Here is an 18,344-nt window from a genome sequence, read left to right as displayed (position 1 = left end):
TCACCATAATCTTTATGGTTACTCTGGGAGCCCTGACTCAAGAGTTGAGATCAGAACCTACACTATAACTCTCAGACACAATCAAGCTGAGCCAAATTGAATCACAAAGCTGTGAAAGACCCAGTGGCCGAGCACCAGGCGATTGTACACCCCTCTGTAAATCCAATAGCACGGTTTATCTACTTAGCAATAAAGCGGCTTCGCAGCTAAAGGACAAGACAAAGACGGTAAAGCCTGTGAGAATAAGAACCTAGAATATTCTTTTACTCCATATCCACAGCTATTACAAAGGACTCCAGAGAAATTTCTAATGAAACCACTAATGGCATCATTAAAATAGTGTATTGTGTTATGTTGAAATGCACACAAAATGAAGTTTAAACTCATGGAGTGCACTGAACTGATATATAACACATGGTGGAGCATGCTTCTCAGACGTGACCTTCTGAAGTAAAGTCAAGTTATAAAGTCTTAGTACCTTTGGAGATTTTAACAATTGATTCTCCCCACCAACATCCACAACCTTAACTCAAGGACATTTATGAAAAATATGTAATACACCAGGGGCTAAACAAGATCCTATAGGCAACTGAATGAAGAGACAGAAAGGCAGTTACAGATTGAAGATTGATGCATCAGTACCACACAAATTGGGGTGATAAAAAGGTCATTCTTATCATGTGATTTTGTGTCCTTGATTTATAATAGGTTCTGGGTTGCAGGCTCTGGGTTACTGATTACAAGGTCGGGGGTTCAGTAGAAGCTTGGTGGTTGAGAGGTTGGACCACTGCTGGGCCTTTGAGCAAAACTGCTCACTTGTATAAAATAAGATGTCATTATGTTAGTCATTCTGGATAAGGGTGTCTGTAAAATGCCATAGACGAAAATATTTTGAAGTCACAAAACTGCAAAGCGAACTTTTTTGAGCTCGTAGAAAAGGCCCTTAACCCTCACAGCTTCTGGGGCACTTTATCATGGCCGACGCTGTTTTCTGTTCCCGATTTTCTAACAAGCAATGTTGTCTTCTTCTAATAAACTGTAGGTTTTTAACAAAGGTTTTCTAACATTAATTTACTCCAACATCTGAGTTAATGAGAGGCTGTCTGCAGCAATTCTGTAAAAAAAAAAAACAGTTTAAGAGAGGAGGTGGTCCTAGTGTAGAATAGGATTTGTTGAAACTGAGTGGAAAAAATCCATTGATACAGCTACATGGCTACATGGACAAACAAGAATTTGTGTCAGGATTAAAATAATCCCATGTTATTACATACAGAGTCTCAGTTATATAATGTACTGAACACTACATCCTATTTTTTGTTTGTAAGAGTCTAACTTGGTCCAATTGTTGGATAATCAACATAAATGACCTAGTCTGCCAACAAATGATAAGCATAATAAGAAGCCATGGCTATGACAGAATCATAAAATAAACATTACCAAATACTATACAATACTTTTAAGTATCTGCATCTCAAATACACAATCAAACACCCACAAGATGTTTTCCTTTGTCTTTCCTAACCTGTGTTCAAAACACAGGGCATGTCTTAAACCTCTAAAGGATGGGCAGTGGAGTTATTCACAGCCAGAAACAGTTCTCACTGGCCAGCAACAATTTAATCAGGGAATCCTGATGACACTGTCACAGGGATCAGCCAAAAGGATTCTTGGAGATCTGTGTCAAACAAATCAGCCTTTAAAAGATTGTTACTCTGAACCAAGATCCTCTTTCTCTTGTTGGAAGGTAAATCAAGAAGGAAAGCCTTACAGTTTAGAATAAGGGGTTCTGCTCAATGTACCTTTTAATTAAAACAAAAGGGATGGTGATATCTGTCTGATATCTATTCCACACTATAAGGAGTTTAATTGGTACCTTAAAGCCCCCCTTTTTCCTAATGCTAATGTTGTCAGATGTAATTCATCTGTAAGTCCCAACTGCAGGACATGGTTCATGTTCATGGTTTCCTGTTTCCAGATCATTGCCCCAGATCACACATTTTACTGAGGTTTGCCTTCCAAGGACAGGCATACAGGTTCAAATTTCAACTCTTTCAGGTATTCCAGTTCAAAGTCTCTCAAGAGTGCCATGACTGTTTACAAGATGTATGGACATGATAAAAATGGGGCACACTTAAAAAAAATGTCCCTGTTGAGTGCTCTATGTATAAAGCTTGTTCAAGTTTGATGGAGAAATTATATGGACTACTATTTCCTTAAAATATGATCCAAGAAGTTAAAAAGTTAAGTGGGCAATTTAGGAATGATTTGATCCGTGCCACAGCCTTATTATACTGTTGTGTGGTTGACATTCATGTGGAATTGCTCTCAAGCCATCTTTCCAAAATACACAGTATATTTTCTGTTCGTTTTAATTATTAATTCAGCAGATGCTTCCACCAACTGACCAAAAACAAGTGAATGGGAGATATTATAATTTATTATATTTAACAGTGAAGATAACAAATAAATGACAAAAAAAAAACTGCTGGTTGTTATAAAAGACTCTTAGATATTATAGGCTCTTAGGATTCATGTGCAGAGTTTTAATAACAGACAAAGCAAGCTCAAGCTATCCCAGGGTCAATCCCAGGAAATCCTCAAATATTAGACGAATCCAAAACCCAAAATATATAGAGGCAAGGTAGGGTCAAAATACCAGAGATCAGATGTTCAAACAAATCCAGAGGGACAGACAAATAGAAGACTTGGCAAAAAAACATTCCTAGGTAATCTGACCAAAAAACATGCCTATCTTATGATCTTACAAGCACAGAAAAACAAACTGTAAAGTTTCAAGATGATTGAAACCTCCATGTGCTTTTTAAGAAGAAAAAAAAAAACAGTGGAACTAATAGACTGGAATAACTAAAAAAGTGAGTCAACAATCAATGCCTTGTGTCCTCTGGTGGTTTGGACCATACATGACAGTAGAACTATTGCATCGATGTCCATGCGCTTTTGGAAGAGTTCGATGCTTCATCACAAAATACAAAGAAGAACTTGATTGATCACAGATTGAATTTAGATGAAGTGCATGATGAAAGTCCATGTAATAATGCACCATAAAGTATGATCCCAAATCCTCCATGGATCCCAAGAAATACATTGGCATGTGTAATGACCTGCAAAATGCCTGCTTATGTAAAGCACGGCATGGTCACCAACATAAATGGGCACAGATGTGCAAAGTTGTTTTGCTAGGTTGTGCAACAGCTCCAGCTGCTTGTACAAACAAATACTCTGGGGGCTAAATAAATCACTAATATACTGCACAAATCCCTTTAGATCCATACAATACCAAAATCTTGACACATAATAGCATATGCTTGTATAACTACTTGATAAATTGTCTATATATATTTTGAGAATTGAACAAAGGAGTGAAATACCTGAAATTATATTCATATTATAAATGACAATGTCTTTTACAAAACAGATGTTATGAACATGCATTGATTTACAATCCATTTTACTAGGAAGTCCTGCTTCTCTCCTATATTATCCATGCACATCCGGACTAGTATTGTTCAACAACTTGCACCTCATTTTAAGCAGATTCTTGTTTTCTAAACTTTTATGCCATTAAACAGAATTTATTACACATTGTCAAAATCTGTAAAGGTCTAAATTACTACTAATAAACAACACATACTTTCAAATTCCACCGAAGGCATAACTAATGAAATGGATTTATGTTTCCATCTTATTATTCAGCCTTGTAATCACATTGGCTGTTCTGCATTAATAAAATGTGACAATAATATATGGAAATGTTCATCTTGTACAAAAGCACAGAATTGCAATGCAGCTCTTAGACATTTGTTTGTTTGGTTTAAAAAGTTTAATAATACAGATTGAATGTAAATGAGTCCAAATGTAAACTACTGAAATGTAATGAGCGGTCAAATTATAGCCAATAAACCAGTTATCTGCCATTCTTGTGTCACTGCCCATGAAGTGAAGCGACTCAGAGATAAGCGGAGTAAAATCCAAAGTGTGTGAGTTTTAGGGTTTTGTCCAAAGTGTCTGATTTTGCAATGTGTCCAAACGGCTGTTCTGTTCAAATTACACTGTTACAATTGATTGTGTGCAGGTCACAGAACTGGAAAAAAGGCATCGTAGTACATTGCAAGGCCTACTGAAATGGACACCAACACCCAAACTCTCTCACATTCACTCTAACTAAATTACTAATAACACACACACACACACACACACACACACACACACACACACACACACACACACACACACACACAATCACATCCTAGCACACTCACAGTATAAAAGCACATTCAGTTCACTCTCTCATTGCGAAATAAACGCTCTGTACCTTTGTTTCTTGTATGATAGCCAAATGTTTTGGCCTTATTCTGTTTATAGTTTCTTCCTCTTGCTTGCCCAAGTTCATACAAAGCATGAGCTGTACCTATTATTTAATTCAGACCTATTATTGATTTCTGATTTATTAGATTTGTTTCCAAGTTTTATTGAAAAAGCATTAAGTACTGTACCTGCAGTTGCGTCCACATCTGCATGCAACAGTAGCCGTTTTCTAAACTTTAAACTTGTTTCAGTGCTCAATCCCCATTCTGTTAAGGGTGGTATTTAATCTATGACACTGTGTCAATAAATCTGGCAATTCGATTAAAAGCTTAAAAGTGAGACTTTGAATTGTGCATCTATGAATGGAGATTTTTCTACTTTTGTCCACACTGTTGCAACTCTGCCATCTAGTGGAATAAACAGATACGGGTAATAGAGGCAGGATTTTCACTCATTTACTTGTTTTTCTTTTAGCATGTGTTCTGATGTAGGTCAGATATATAAACGTTAAATAAAGGTATCCAACATTTGTCAACATCAAACTGTCCACTGAGAGCCTTTATAAAAATAATTAACCCTTTATAAAAAATAATAGCGGTATTAAAGGAACAAATATTTAAGGAAAGGTATAGGGATGCTTAATATAGTGACCAACATAGGGATTCTGACATGGTGGATGAATAAGTCCAGCAAATCACTTGCAGTTAGTGAAGAGCTACACACAGAGGCACATGTTTTTATTCACATATAATTGCAATAACTCTAATTTCATTAGGCTAGTTACTCCAGGATAGGAAAACTTTCCAGGATATTCTTCTGTAGTGTTGTAGAGAAATGCAGTGGAGCAATCAGTAGTGATCTTGCATAACATGGATGTTGACCCCAAATTAAATTTTCTGTTAATGTTCTTCCTGTTTCTGAAAAGTTATCTCCAGGTAACACAGTCTAGTTTCTGCCCACCTTCCAAAAACATAGCCTTAAGAGGTTTATTGTTGGAATAGTTTAGTGTGTGCGTCTTATACCTCCTCCAAATCCACATACTGACTGGATTAGCAAACTCACTTGACTACTTATAAATCTGGTCAAGAGTAAAATGCATGTCTACTGGTCCACAGTCTTGCCAAGACTTACGTTGTAGTGTTTTTAACAGTAGACACAATCATAAGACAGCATTAGAAAAATCTGGCTTACACAGTAGATCCAAAACAAGAAAGCCAGAGGTGACGGTGGATACAAAATAAGGAAAAATCATTGAGAATAACCAGACTAAACAGGGAACATCTTTTTCCATGACCCCTATATACTCCTCCCATTCACATTTCTGCAACTGCATTTTCTGAGAAGTATTTCAAACAGTTTCGACTGAAAAAGAAATAGTCTTTGTTAATTAGACTATGTTTTATTTTGCTTAGGTGTTTTCCTCACCTCCAATTTCTTAATGGTAATACCATGACAGGCATAGAGGCATCCCTCTTGTCCTGTGGAAACTTTATCAAGAGATACTCAATCAATCATCCCCTGCTCCTGAAAAACTGTAGATCATGCGGTGTGGTTATGTAATGCAAACTATATTTAGCCTATATGTTTTTCATCTCACACACTACTGTAACTCCCCCCAGTTTTTTTAAGTAACATTTCAAGCTCTCAAATGTCATTGCAATGGTCTAATCTATCTAAGACCCCAACAACCCTTAATCTCGCAGGAAGTGAGCCCAGAGTATGGTGGTATTTTAGGCTGAACCAATCAGTACATCACAGATCACTGCAACTGGGTTAAATGCACAAGGGGCCACCGATACTTTTATTGAGCTACCAATAAGCCACCACTGTACTGATCAAATAAATAAATACAAATGTGGCCCTGCATTTTTAAGTATCTATAATGTAATGATGTAAGCACAACAATAAATTCATGACATTACTTCAGGGCTGTCAAGTGTCACGCATTGAGAGTGACAGTCACGCATTTGGGTCTTTTGTCACACTCTCCCGCCACACATTGTATTTCTCACTCAGAAAAACTTTTTGACTATTTATCATATGTTTAATATGCTGCAGCGCCCAAAATGTATCAGTCTGCACCGCTGTCTCTAAACCGGGCAGGAATCAAACGCGTCTTAGTTCTTAGTCGAGCCTGACACTTATCAGCCAATCAGAAAATAGCACTATATGGGTAAGATTTAATGCAACAACCAATGAAAAAAAAAACATTCATTAGAGAGGGTGTTTTCGATGGTCGGTTTGAACAAAACCTCAACACGACACAGCTTGTCTCTGGACATTGTCCTCAATCATGAAAAATAAAATGGCTGGGCTTGAGCCGAACTGGTATAAATGGGAGCAACATTACAAATGATAAAGGAGTCCAAAAAGGCAACAAACACAATAAACAACACCAGTCGTAATCTCTCTCTCTCTCTCTCTCTCTCTCTCTCTCTCTCTCTCTCTCTCTCTCTCTCTCTCTCTCTCTTTAACTTCTCATGCATTGATGCATTTTAATGATACTCAGTAATGTACCACAGACTTTAGCATGTGCGTGAGCTGTTGGACTTGAGATGTTCGCTGTGTTGAGTGCTGATTAGTCTCAGTGTTGCACTAGAATTGGAAGAGACCACATTTGTAGCAGGCAGACACAAGTGTCCTCATGTGAAAGTGAACCTTCTCTGAACTCGTCTCATTTGCTTGCACGTTATGTTGGACTCTTCTGCAAGCTGCTGCTGCCCCAGACGTTCGCTCCCTGTATGTTGTCTGGTGCTGATTTAGTACAGATGGCACAGATTTTCTTCATTTGACATACTGTAAGTTCTAGGGAACTACATTATATTGTTCAGTTTCAACATCAATGTTGCTGGCCTGAGATACTTTATCTTTTCAAATTATCTGCCTGGGAAACATCACACACACACAGACACACAAACACAATTCAAGGATGATCCCATGGCCAAATTCCTTTAAAATCAGAAAAACAATTCTAAATATGGAGTCATTCGATTTAATGGGTTTGAAGCAGAGTGTAACCCAAACTGATATTCTGTCATATAAGCTTAAATATATCTATGCTATCTGATCTAGGCTTCATCCCTTAACAAGCTAGCCTGGCCTTGGAGCGGCGCCGCAAATATGTGACTAGTGTTTGCTAATCACATTAGGTACTGTGATCAGATTGTGAATTCTAATGCAATCCAGCAGGTTTTTTCCAGCAAGAATGTGATGAAATAGCAAAAAAATATACAAAAAACATGTGCATTTTGTCTGTCTTTGGAAGCTCCATGTCCAATACAAATGATGTACTTTGTTTTCTTTTCTTTATGGGAGTATTGAAAAAAAAATAAAAGAAAGAAAGAAACGTGAGCATTGCTCAGCACCAGTGCTGCCTGAACTACAAAAGAGACTTTGTACTTCTTTTTGACCTTGGTGAACCCTTGAGAATCCTCTCAAATCCTCTCAATTTCCAGCATATATGAATCTGATGTCTATTGCTGAATATAAATACTCCATTTTGATTGGCTACATTTTATTTAAACACATTTCATTCAGCTGTAATTGTGTAGCTGATGATAATGGTCAATGTGACAAGCCAAGTTTCTTCAATTCATTCCAGTGATTCTGACAGATTTATTGTACATTTTCTTTTCTTTTTTTCTTTTTTTTCTTTTTTTAAATTATATTTATAGATTTATTGTACATTTGAAACAGTGTCAATAATTCACTTCAGTAATAAGGTGGTTTTGTTTTGTTTTTTTCTTTTTGCAAAAAAAGTTCTGAATGAAGAGCAAATTATTTTAAAATATATTGAATTTTAAAATAAATATGTATGATCCCTGTTCAGGAGTGACTGAAATATTCTCAGAAATAAGGTACTGAACTTTTGAGGGAATAATTTTTTGTCTCTGGAGTGGAGTCCTTAAAGATGTATGTTATGCAGTGGACCTCTGGGATGTAGTCCAATTTGCAAACTCTTATATTGAGTTGCATTCATATTGTTTGTACCTTGGGGAAATTTGACTTTTACAATATGCTCTGGATACTGCACCTCCTGCTCAACACTTCTATATATAGTATATGAAGCAAACACAATGCATTATCATGATGCAAAAACTAGATAATTTTAGTTCCTGTGTAAATCCCTAGCTGTGTTTAGCTTAGTGCTGTGTGGTGTTTAGTGACTTCCTGTCCTGAATTTAAACTCTTTGCCCTGACTTTTATTTGCTTTTTTGGATTTTCCTTGTGGTTAAAAACATCATGTTTCTCTATATTTACCCTTACTTTAATTACACCTGGACTGAAGTCGTTCGGAAGAAAGACAATCAACATAAGGAAAAATCAACATAAATAATAGGTGTGGGTCAGGTGAGACACATACAGGGCATGGAACAAGCTTGGAAAATTAGAAGTATTCCTGAGAAAGTAGCAGAATAGCAGAATCAAAACCATGATAATACACACACTGGAAAACAAGGCTCTGTATTTGTAAGAAGCAAAAACACAAACTGAGTGCTTATTTCAAATTTGTGCTTATGAGTGCGTGTCCTTTTTATATTTGCGTATGAGATTGGAAACAGGCACGTTTGCTCAATAGCCCAGTGTCTGCAAACGTGTCAGTGGTGGTGTATTCTTGGTAGTGTAGTCTGACGAAGCCAGGTCTGTAGGATGCAGTGGATTCTGGGGAACTGGCTTCACAGTTGACCCGACACATTTATTCTCTTATTACTTTCTTTACTTTATTCTATAATTCTGTTCTGTGCTAATTTTAATGGTCAGTTATTCAATTTATTTGTATCCCGCTTTTAACAATTCAAATAGTCTCAAAGCAGCTTTAAAGAAGTATATAGAAACAGGATTAAAAATGAAAGTTAAAAATTAAGTAACTATATATCTCTGACGTCTATCCCTAATGTGCAAGCCAGAGGTGACAGTTGCAAAAATCTACCTTAGATGATATAAGGAAGAAACCTTAAGAGGAACCAGGCTCAGAAGGGAACCCATCCTCATTTGAGTGACACTGGACAGTAAATAATGTACTGTAAATGTAATGTCCTTTTTTACCAGTTTTGAAGTTGAGTAATCTAATGGGTCAGCACAAATTCAGAATTCACCAAGGACCCAACTCTACTTTCTTCCTGCCAAAGTCTTCAAATAATCACTGATGAAGACCCAACCATAAAGCTGGTTTACGCAGTAACAGTGGGTCAAACAAGGCATGACAGTCTCTGGGCAACCCCATCCACAGCAATCCCATGAGTCACTTTCTGTCCATGCAGATCAATCCCAAGCAGAGTGTACATTGGGCAACACTACTCCAACCAGGGGTAGGGCATCAGGATTGATGAAGTAGGTCCGAAAGAAGGTGCGAGAAGGTGACATGGACATGAGGGCTTCCTAGGATGTACCACTCCAGAGTCAGCAAACTCCTGAGCGACTTTAGAAGGTGGTAAGGTGACAGCATCCAGGTATCCCAGCTCACCAAACACTCTATTCCTATATGCTCCTACTGTGATCTGGAAGTTTCATGGGCATAGAGTGTTTGGTGAGCTGGGATACCTGGATGAAAAAGCTCTGCCCCCTGTTGTAGCCTTTTGCATTTGGTACTACCAAATCCTGCACTTTTTAATTGAAGTAGTCGTGATGGATCATAAAAAACAAAAGGTATTCAGGTACTGCAGCACGAGACCATTTAGTGCTTTATAGGTTAGTAAAAGTATTTAGTATTGACTGGGAGCCAATACAGTATGGATTAGATAGATGTGATGTGTTCATATTTTCTGGTTCTTGTTTGGACTATACAGTAGCTACTCTGGAGCTTGTTTATGCTCCTACTGGAACATCCAGACATTAAAGCATTACAATAAGCCAACTGAGGAAACAAATTCATGAACTAATGTTTCTGCATCATGTAGTTCAGCATCATATTTCTTATCTTAGCAATATCTCTGAGAAGAAAGAAGGCTACCCTTGTGATATTATTTGTGAGTTTCAAATAACACCAAGGTCACAAAAAAAAATCACACCAAGGTCTTTTACTGCTGTACATGATGAAATAGAAAGACCATCCACACTTACTCTGTAATTAGCTTACATAAAGCTTACTTCTGGCTTCTGTCTTGTCAGAGTTAAGCAAAGGTAAGTTACCAAGCATCCATTGTCTTGGTGAAATCCCTTTTCAGCGTGGCTTTTTTCCTCAGCCATGTCTAACTTTTCAGTCATTATAAGGCTTAAAAATCATGGGTATGGGGTGATGTTTAGGATTGTGAGCTTGCAAGCTATCTCTTTCCTACTTCACACACATGGAGGAAGTCTGCACTTCCCTCCAAGCTATGTAGAGCTACTTCAGCCCTTGTACGTGAAGCCTATATGGCAGCAGGCCAAGAGGGTACGGCCATGCACACCATGGCAGTTTTGCAGTCCTACCAGGCTGACCTGTTGACAGAGCTCGATGGTGGTGAGGGATTGGACGCTCAGGTGGGAGCTGAGCTCTGCTAAGCCATGGATCTCGCCCTTTGTGCCACAGAGAAGATGGCCCAATCCATAGTCTGTTCAATGGCTGTGCTGGTTGCTATGGAGAGACACCTGTTGTTTAATTTAACAGCAATAAAAAGAAGGGTACGTTTTTTTACCTGGAGGCCCCTGGACGTTTTGGGAGTTTATCCATCACCACGGCAAGCAGTCTGGGCCAAGACTAGGGAGGTCAGTCAGTGTGCCCAAGCCCAGACCTGTCAGGTGAGAGGAGACATTAGGTCTGTCATCTCGGCCAGGTGGGCTAAGAAGGAATCCTGACACCCGAGGGCTTCCTTGCATAACAAGTTGCATTTTACTTCCTTCCTTTTCAGGAAGGCTTCCCTGCCCTGTCACCTCTGGCACTTTGTGGAACAGTTAGGTCTGTTCCTTCCACTCCTCTTCCTTGCACAGATCTGTACCCTGGGTTAGGACATTCCAGTGTGCTGTTTCAGGGCACCAGGTTAACACCACTCTCAGACTGGGCAGGGTTTGAACTTCTGCCAGACATGTCTCAGTGGGTCCTGGATACCATAGTAAAAGGGTACAGGATCCAGTTTACTTCAAATCCTTCAGGGTTCTTTTTCTAACTTCGCTCGGTGTTTCACTATGGGAATCGCTTTGGGCGTGACCAACTACGGAAGCTCTTATGACACCACGTCTGTCTTTGACAGACAGGTCGACCTGCGACCAGACTCCGCCCTGTTTTTATCAGCCAGATCAATCTACGTCATTCGCACTTTCTTCCCGTGGGAGACTGCAGCAAGCTCTCTGAGCGCATCCCGACTTGCTGATCTCGCTTAACTGTTCATTAGACGGACCGTTATTGGACTCCGTCGCCGAACGTGACATCAGTAGAGGGATTGCGGTGAGTGACAACCCTACATCTGGAATAGCATCCGCGTCGTGGCGAGCTATTCTTACCTCCTGCTGCGTGTTTAGTTACAGCGGTAGGGAGCATCTAATTTGCTTCGGTCTACGCGTCAAGGCGGACCTGCTGGAGATTTTAATCCAAAGTCTAATAGCCTAACGTGTTGTGACGAGTCTTTGGACTGCGCTATGTCGACGGCAATTACCCCCGCCAAAGGGCATGAGTCGAAGACTAGGGAGGCTGTATCCCGTCCGTGTCCATCATCATGTGGAGCTACCATCTCGGGCAGGGACCCTCATCCTATGTGCATTGTGTGTATGGGCCCGAAGCACGCTCAGATGTCGCTAGCGGACCCGCAGACATGCGCTCACTGTGCGTCATTGCCGGTGAAAATCTTGGAAAGGAGGCTGAAAGTGTCGGTGGCTAACCAGCAGGACCCTTGCCTGTCTGAAGCTGCCTGGACAGATATGGCCCATCCGCCGCGAGCTAGCAAGAGCTGGGCGGACATGATGGAAGCCGAGTCCCCGGACATGCCTCCGCGGTTCGATGGCCTGCTCATGCAGGTGGATGACGAACTGGGGGACGAGGACACAGATGGCGATGCTAACTCTGACCTCCTCGATCTAGGCATGGACGAAGAAGAGGAGGAAGACAATTCCCCCTTCCCAGTTCAACAGTCTAGACCGCCTAGCACGACCGATTCGGCCCCCCCTGCTGACAGCAGCCTGCACGAAGTGTGCAAACGGGCCGCGATGAAGCTGGGCCTGGCCTGGCCAGTCGCCAAAGCTGCCGAGGGTGCCGTGAGAGACCTCTACGATGGGAAAAGGCTGCCGCCGACCCACTCGGCAGCGAGACAGCTCTTGCCTGCCGTGCCTGCGTGCATGAAAGAGATGTCTCGGTATTGGTCTAGCCCCTTTAAGAGTAAGCTCCCCACCAAGGGACACTTGATGTTGGAGATTCAGGGGATGGAGGAGCTGGGGTTGGCCGGACCCCCAGCAGTGGAGCCTTCGGTGGCGTATCAACTCCACCCGAATCGACCATCTGTTTCCTCCTCATCGCAGTTTTCACTGCCGAGCAAGACGGACCGTTTGACCGCCGCGACTTTTCAGAGGATGTACAAGTACGCGGGGCAGTCCGTATGTTCGCTGAATGCTGTGACTTTACTGTCGGCATAACAAGCGGAGATTTTGGAGGCGATGGGGCGGCAGTTGGACTCAGGTGTACCGAGCTCGGTACTCTGGGACGAAATCTGTGTTGTGAACGACCTGATTTTGCGCTCCTCACGCGGTGCGGTTCAGGGCTGCGGCCACGTCATGGGCCTGGCCGTGTCTGGTGAGAGAGCACTGTGGTTAAACCTGTCAGGCCTGGGCGACGCTCAGAAGGCGGAGGTGATGGATGCCCCTTACGACCAGACTAAGGGCTTATTTGGGCCCGCTCTCGAGAAAATGAGAGAAACCAGCACACTCAGGAAACAGGAGGATGAGGCTTTTCACCTCTGTTCGCCACGCAAGCAAGCGGCGCGACCACCCTCTCAGCCTACGCGGCAGGGCTTCGCAGCAGCCGCAGCATCGAGATGGAAGCCGATGACCGCGAGACCTGCTCACAGCGGACAGGTCGGTCAGCGACCGCATCCGGATGGCTCCGGACCTTGGGGAAAGCATTCTTTTGCGGCGGCGGTGGCTAGGAACCGTCCGCCCCACCCCGAGGAAAGGAAGAAGAAGCGTGCGACCTGACGCACAGTTTTTCCCCGGTCCTTCTCTCTTCGCCGGCGAAGAGAAGAAGGCGGGAGTTCAGCCCTTCTGTTCCGAGTTTGTTAGGGGCTCATTATGTTCGCTCTCCTCCAGTTCAGCGAAGAGAGGGAGGTCAGAGCCATGTGCAGTGTCACCAAGCACTCACACACACAGGGGAATTGACATTAAAACATGCATTATCGCAGCCAAGCCACGGGCTGAGGGCGATATGCTCCCCAAGTTCAAGACACATGACAATAAATGTCGCACTATCGCAGCCAGGCAAACAGCCGAGGGCGATATGTTTAAAAAATCCCGAAAAATGCAAAGACATGAAAGACGGGGGCAGTGCTCACTTTCCCGTCAGTGGGAGCCCGCTCGGCGCATGTGATGACGTCATCACTGCGCGACGATGGCGAGGCGGAAGTGTACGGGGGCCTTCTCTCGACCCGCGTAGCCAGCTGGCGCGCATGCGTGGTTCACCCGTGGGTTTTAGCAACAGTTTCACGGGGATACAGGCTCCAATTTGCCATGTAACCGCCTCGTTTCAAAGGGCTGATCATGTCGGTGGCCGAGGGAGAATCGGCTCGTGTGTTGACGGCCGAAATCGAAACCCTCCTGCACAAGCAGGCAATCAGAGTGGTACACGGGGGGGAGAGCCATCAGGGCTTCTATTCCCGTTATCTGCGTGTATTAAACAGGCACCTCAGAAAGTATTCATTTAAGATGCTGACACACAAGGTGCTGTGTCGATCGATTCGTCCAGGCGATTGGTTCGTGACGATAGATCTGGCGGACGCGTATTTTCACATAGATATTTATCCCTCTCACAGGAAATTCCTCAGGTTTGCATACCGGGGCACAGCATACGAATTTCAGACTATACCGTTCGGGCTGTCGTTAGCTCCGAGGGTTTTTACCAAATGTGTGGAGGCAGCCCTGTTCCCGTTGAGGGACAAGGGCATAAGGATATTGTCTTACATAGACAATTATCTGATATGCTCGTCGTCTAGGGGGCAAGCCATAAAAGACGCAGAAATTGTCCTGAATCACCTCAGAGACCTGGGTTTCAGGATAAATATGATGAAGAGCCGGCTGGTGCCCTCTCAACATACAGAGTATTTAGGGCTCAACTTGGACTCCCTGTCGTATCGAGTCACATTGACGGAAGAGAGAGTAGCGTCTTTCACACAATGTCTCGCTCGTTTTCAGAGGGGACGAGTGGTCTCGTACAAGCTGTGCTTACGAATGCTGGGGCTTATGGCTTCGGTGGTCGCAGTGGTGCATTTGGGGCTACTCAAAATGAATGATTTTCAGCGCTGGATCGCACGCTTGCGTCTGTGCTCTCGCCAGCACCTCAGCCGACCGGTGAGAGTCAATCATGCGTGCGTCGAAGCGCTCAGACACTGGAAAGCCCCTGTGACGCTCAGATCGGGGATTCCCTTGCGGGCGGTGTCATCTAGAGTAACTATGACAACGGACGCGTCCTTAAAGGGTTGGGGAGCAACCCTAATGGGCAGGGCTGATCGTGTGGAGCGACACACGGCTTCTGTCTCTCCGGGCGACTCACGTTCCGGGGATCTTGAACAGAGGGACAGACTTACTGTCCAGGGGAAATCCCCTTTACGGGGAGTGGAAACTCCATCCTCAGGTGGTGAGCCAGGTATGGCAGAGGTACGGTCAGGCTGCCGTCGATCTCTTCGCCTCGCGAGAAAAACATTGTCCTCTGTATTTCTCTCTGGTGGACGAAAATGCACCGTTGGGTGTGGATGCTCTGGCCCATCGGTGGCCGGACGTGCTTCTGTATGCATTTCCCCCTCTGAGCTTAATCTCCCCCACTTTAGCCAGAGTGAGGGAGCAGTGCCTGTCATTGATTCTGATAGCCCCATGCTGGCCATCCCGACATTGGGTGGCGGAGATAGTCCAACTATTGTCGGAGCAGCCGTGGCCCCTCCCCCCACGGGGGGACCTTTTGTCTCAGGCGGGAGGGGAGATTTACCATCCTCATCCGGACATGTTAGCCCTCTGGGCTTGGCCCGTGAGAGGTGGAATCTGAATGCGGCGGGCTTGCCCTCGTCAGTTATACATACTATACAGAGTGCGAGAGCCTCCTCTACCCGCGCTCTTTATAATAATAAATGGCGTGTGTTTGAAGAATGGTGTGGGCGGAGAGTGATTATCCCTTTTCAGTGCTCTGTTAGGGATATATTATGCTTCCTCCAAGATCTGCTCGATAAAAGGAAGGCTTTCTCCACCATTAAGGTGTACCTGGCAGCTATTTCAGCCTGCCATGTAGGTTTTGGTAACAAGTCAGCAGGCCAGCACCCTTTAATAAGTCGTTTTATGGAGGGGGCACACCGCTTATGGCCGGTGTCTAGGCGGTTGGTTCCTTTGTGGGATTTGCCCATCGTCTTAGAAGCCTTGTCTCGACATCCTTTCGAGCCAATGGAGGCAGTGAGTCTTAAGTATCTCTCTCTTAAGATGGCACTGCTCCTGGCTTTGGTGACAGCCAAGCGTGTGAGTGATTTACATGCTTTGTCTGTTAGCCAGTCTTGCTTACAATTCGCTCCGGGGCTCACTAAAGTCACTTTTCGTCCTAACCCTGCTTTTGTGCCCAAGGTTTTGGAGTCGACATATAGGTGTCCGTCTACCGAACTGGCGGCTTTTCAGCCTCCATCGTTTTCTTCTCCGGAGGAGCGGAGACTTCATACATTATGCCCGGTGCGGGCTCTTCATGTGTATGTGGACAGGACAGCTGGTTTCAGAACTTGTGAACAGCTGTTTGTGTCCTGGGCTACTCCTCACACAGGGAAACCGTTATCTCGACAGCGGCTTTCCCACTGGATTGTGGAGGCGATATCTGTGGCTTATGGTTGCAGGGGTCTTCAGCCCCCTGAGGGGTTGAGAGCCCACTCCACTAGGGGTATGGCCATGTCGTGGGCTTTACTCAGAGGGGTTTCCGTTCTGGACATTTGCTCGGCGGCGTGTAGGCTAGACGTTGGGGAACCGTCCTTAGCACACGCAGTGCTGGGTGCCGGGACTACTGTACCCGTTTGGAAACAGTAATGTGGGTGCAATCCGGGAGCTGTCTATATCTCCCATAGTGAAACACCGAGTGAAGTTAGAAAAAGAACGTTGGGTTACTTAACGTAATCCCCGGTTCTTTGATAACAGAGTGAGGTGTTTCACCAGCACTTCCCTCCTTGCACTTGGACGGGAAGAAATCTCGTTAATGACATAGACAGGGGTCGACCTGGCTGATAAAGACAGGGCGGAGTCTGGTCGCAGGTCGACCTGTCTGTCAAAGACAGACGTGGTGTCATAAGAGCTTCCGCAGTTGATCACGCCCAAAGCGATTCCCATAGTGAAACACCTCACTCTGTTATCATAGAACCGGGGATTACGTTAAGTAACCCAACGTTTCAGGGTGTGTTGTCCATGATTGTTGGCAAACTGCAAGCATTCTCTGCAGTAAAATTAGTGGGGGCTAATTTTAACCTCTATTTATTTCCACCGCATTGCATCTAACTTCATGGAGCCCCCTTTTTTGTCTGTGTTGGTTTATGTTACCTATTTGTTTAGCCATGTCATGTTTCTTTTTTTCTTGATTTTCCCCAATGTTTTTCCGTTTTTTTGTTAATAAATTGATTATCCCTGAATTTGGGTGGGGTTTTTCCCCTTGCTCTGGCCACTGCCACTCCTTACAGAAGGCCAAATTGCCAACCCAGTGGGATAATGCCAAGCTCACCTGACCCACTGGCTTCAGGAGCCGTTGAGCCTGAAGCAGTCCCAGAGCCTTTCTTCCCTGTTTTTTGTTCTTCGTCATTTTTTTTTTGGGGTTTTTACCCTCGCTCTGTTCATTGCCACTTCTGACACATCTACAGATTTGCTGATATTAAAAGAAGTCTCCATACAAGAGACTGTAATTACACCTAGCATCAACCTTCAGTCACACTGTATATTGGAAACTGTTAATGTGTCATAATCCAGAACTCAGCTTGTGAAGAAGCTTGTGAAGAAGTGAATAATATGAACAACTGGCCATTCACTTGGAGTCTTCTCATAACTAAAATAAGCACAATATCATTATAACATAACATTTAACATGGTCTAAACATAAATCAAATCTTTTGAGACTCTAAACATTATGACCCAGGGATCGACCCTGTCAGAGCTTCAGCCACTCTAAAACAAGTGCCTCCTTTGTTACACTGTTTAGTCTTTCACACAGCCACTTCACTCCAGTTGCACAATACCACTCTCTGTGCTGACCTTGTCTGGATAATAAAACATCAAAAATGATCCATTCTCTGTAAAAGGCTGCTTCAGATTAGAGACTCTGTCGTAAGGTATTCTTCAATTCCAGCAGTGTAAATGACTTGTCTAACTTGATCTCCATGGAATGAAAGGGCACCAGCATGCTTTATTTATTTTATAAAGCTGAGCTATAACAGTGCAGCCCCCCCCTCTGTGTGTGTGTGTGTGTGTGTGTGTGTGTGTGTGTGTGTGTGTGTGTGTGTGTGTGTGTGTGTGTGTGTGTAGTTTTCCTCAAATCCAAAGCCCCAATTCAAATGTAAGGCCAGGTGGGATGATCATAAACAGAAGTCTTTATGATACTACAGTATATGATACAATATAAAGTTATTTAAAATATATACTTACAGCACAAACATGCCAGTTAGTCAGAAATTCACAATAATGAAAGTGGATATTTAATGGGCCTTGGTTGAGCTTGGGTGATCAGACTGATCTAGAAGGTTCTAAAGAGTGAAATACCTCTGAATCTCTCTCAGAAAATAAGTTATCCAGCATGCTCAGACAATACTACTCCAGCTCACACAGATGTGACTTAGGGACTTGGATGCTTTTGAATAAGTGCAGTGGGAAATGAATGTTAAAGGGCATTGAAAGCATGCACACCCTGA

The 18,344-nt window shown here is 43.3% G+C and overlaps 2 protein-coding genes across 9 annotated transcripts in view; one reads left to right on the top strand and one right to left on the bottom strand.

Annotated features, from left to right (window-relative positions):
* LOC113652735 (transmembrane channel-like protein 3) overlaps positions 1-4,653 on the bottom strand; it is a 35,695-nt gene extending 31,042 nt beyond the window's left edge. For 5 of the 8 annotated variants that reach the window (XM_047810491.1, XM_027161990.2, XM_027162031.2 and 2 more), the window contains exon 1: positions 4,515-4,653. The gene's annotated coding sequence lies outside the window, so the exon portion shown is untranslated. The remainder of the gene's footprint in view (positions 1-4,514) is intronic. The other 3 variants (XM_047810489.1, XM_047810488.1, XM_047810490.1) reach the window with 1 other exon arrangement.
* A 9,327-nt stretch (positions 4,654-13,980) lies between these two features.
* On the top strand, positions 13,981-16,485 carry LOC113652359. The gene has a single exon (XM_047807529.1). It carries the CDS (start codon positions 13,981-13,983, stop codon positions 16,483-16,485), a length of 2,505 nt encoding a protein of 834 aa, XP_047663485.1.
* The last annotated feature ends 1,859 nt before the right edge of the window (positions 16,486-18,344 follow it).

Source organism: Tachysurus fulvidraco, chromosome 2 (assembly GCF_022655615.1).
Source record: "Tachysurus fulvidraco isolate hzauxx_2018 chromosome 2, HZAU_PFXX_2.0, whole genome shotgun sequence".
Lineage (NCBI taxonomy): Eukaryota > Metazoa > Chordata > Actinopteri > Siluriformes > Bagridae > Tachysurus > Tachysurus fulvidraco.
Note: the sequence above shows the minus strand (reverse complement) of the source record. Positions and strands in the feature narration are given on the sequence as shown.

What these genes read in the sequence shown, in the direction of transcription:
- LOC113652359 (XM_047807529.1), top strand. Translation starts at nt 13,981, where the DNA reads ATGTCGGTGGCCGAGGGAGAATCGGCTCGTGTGTTGACGGCCGAAATC.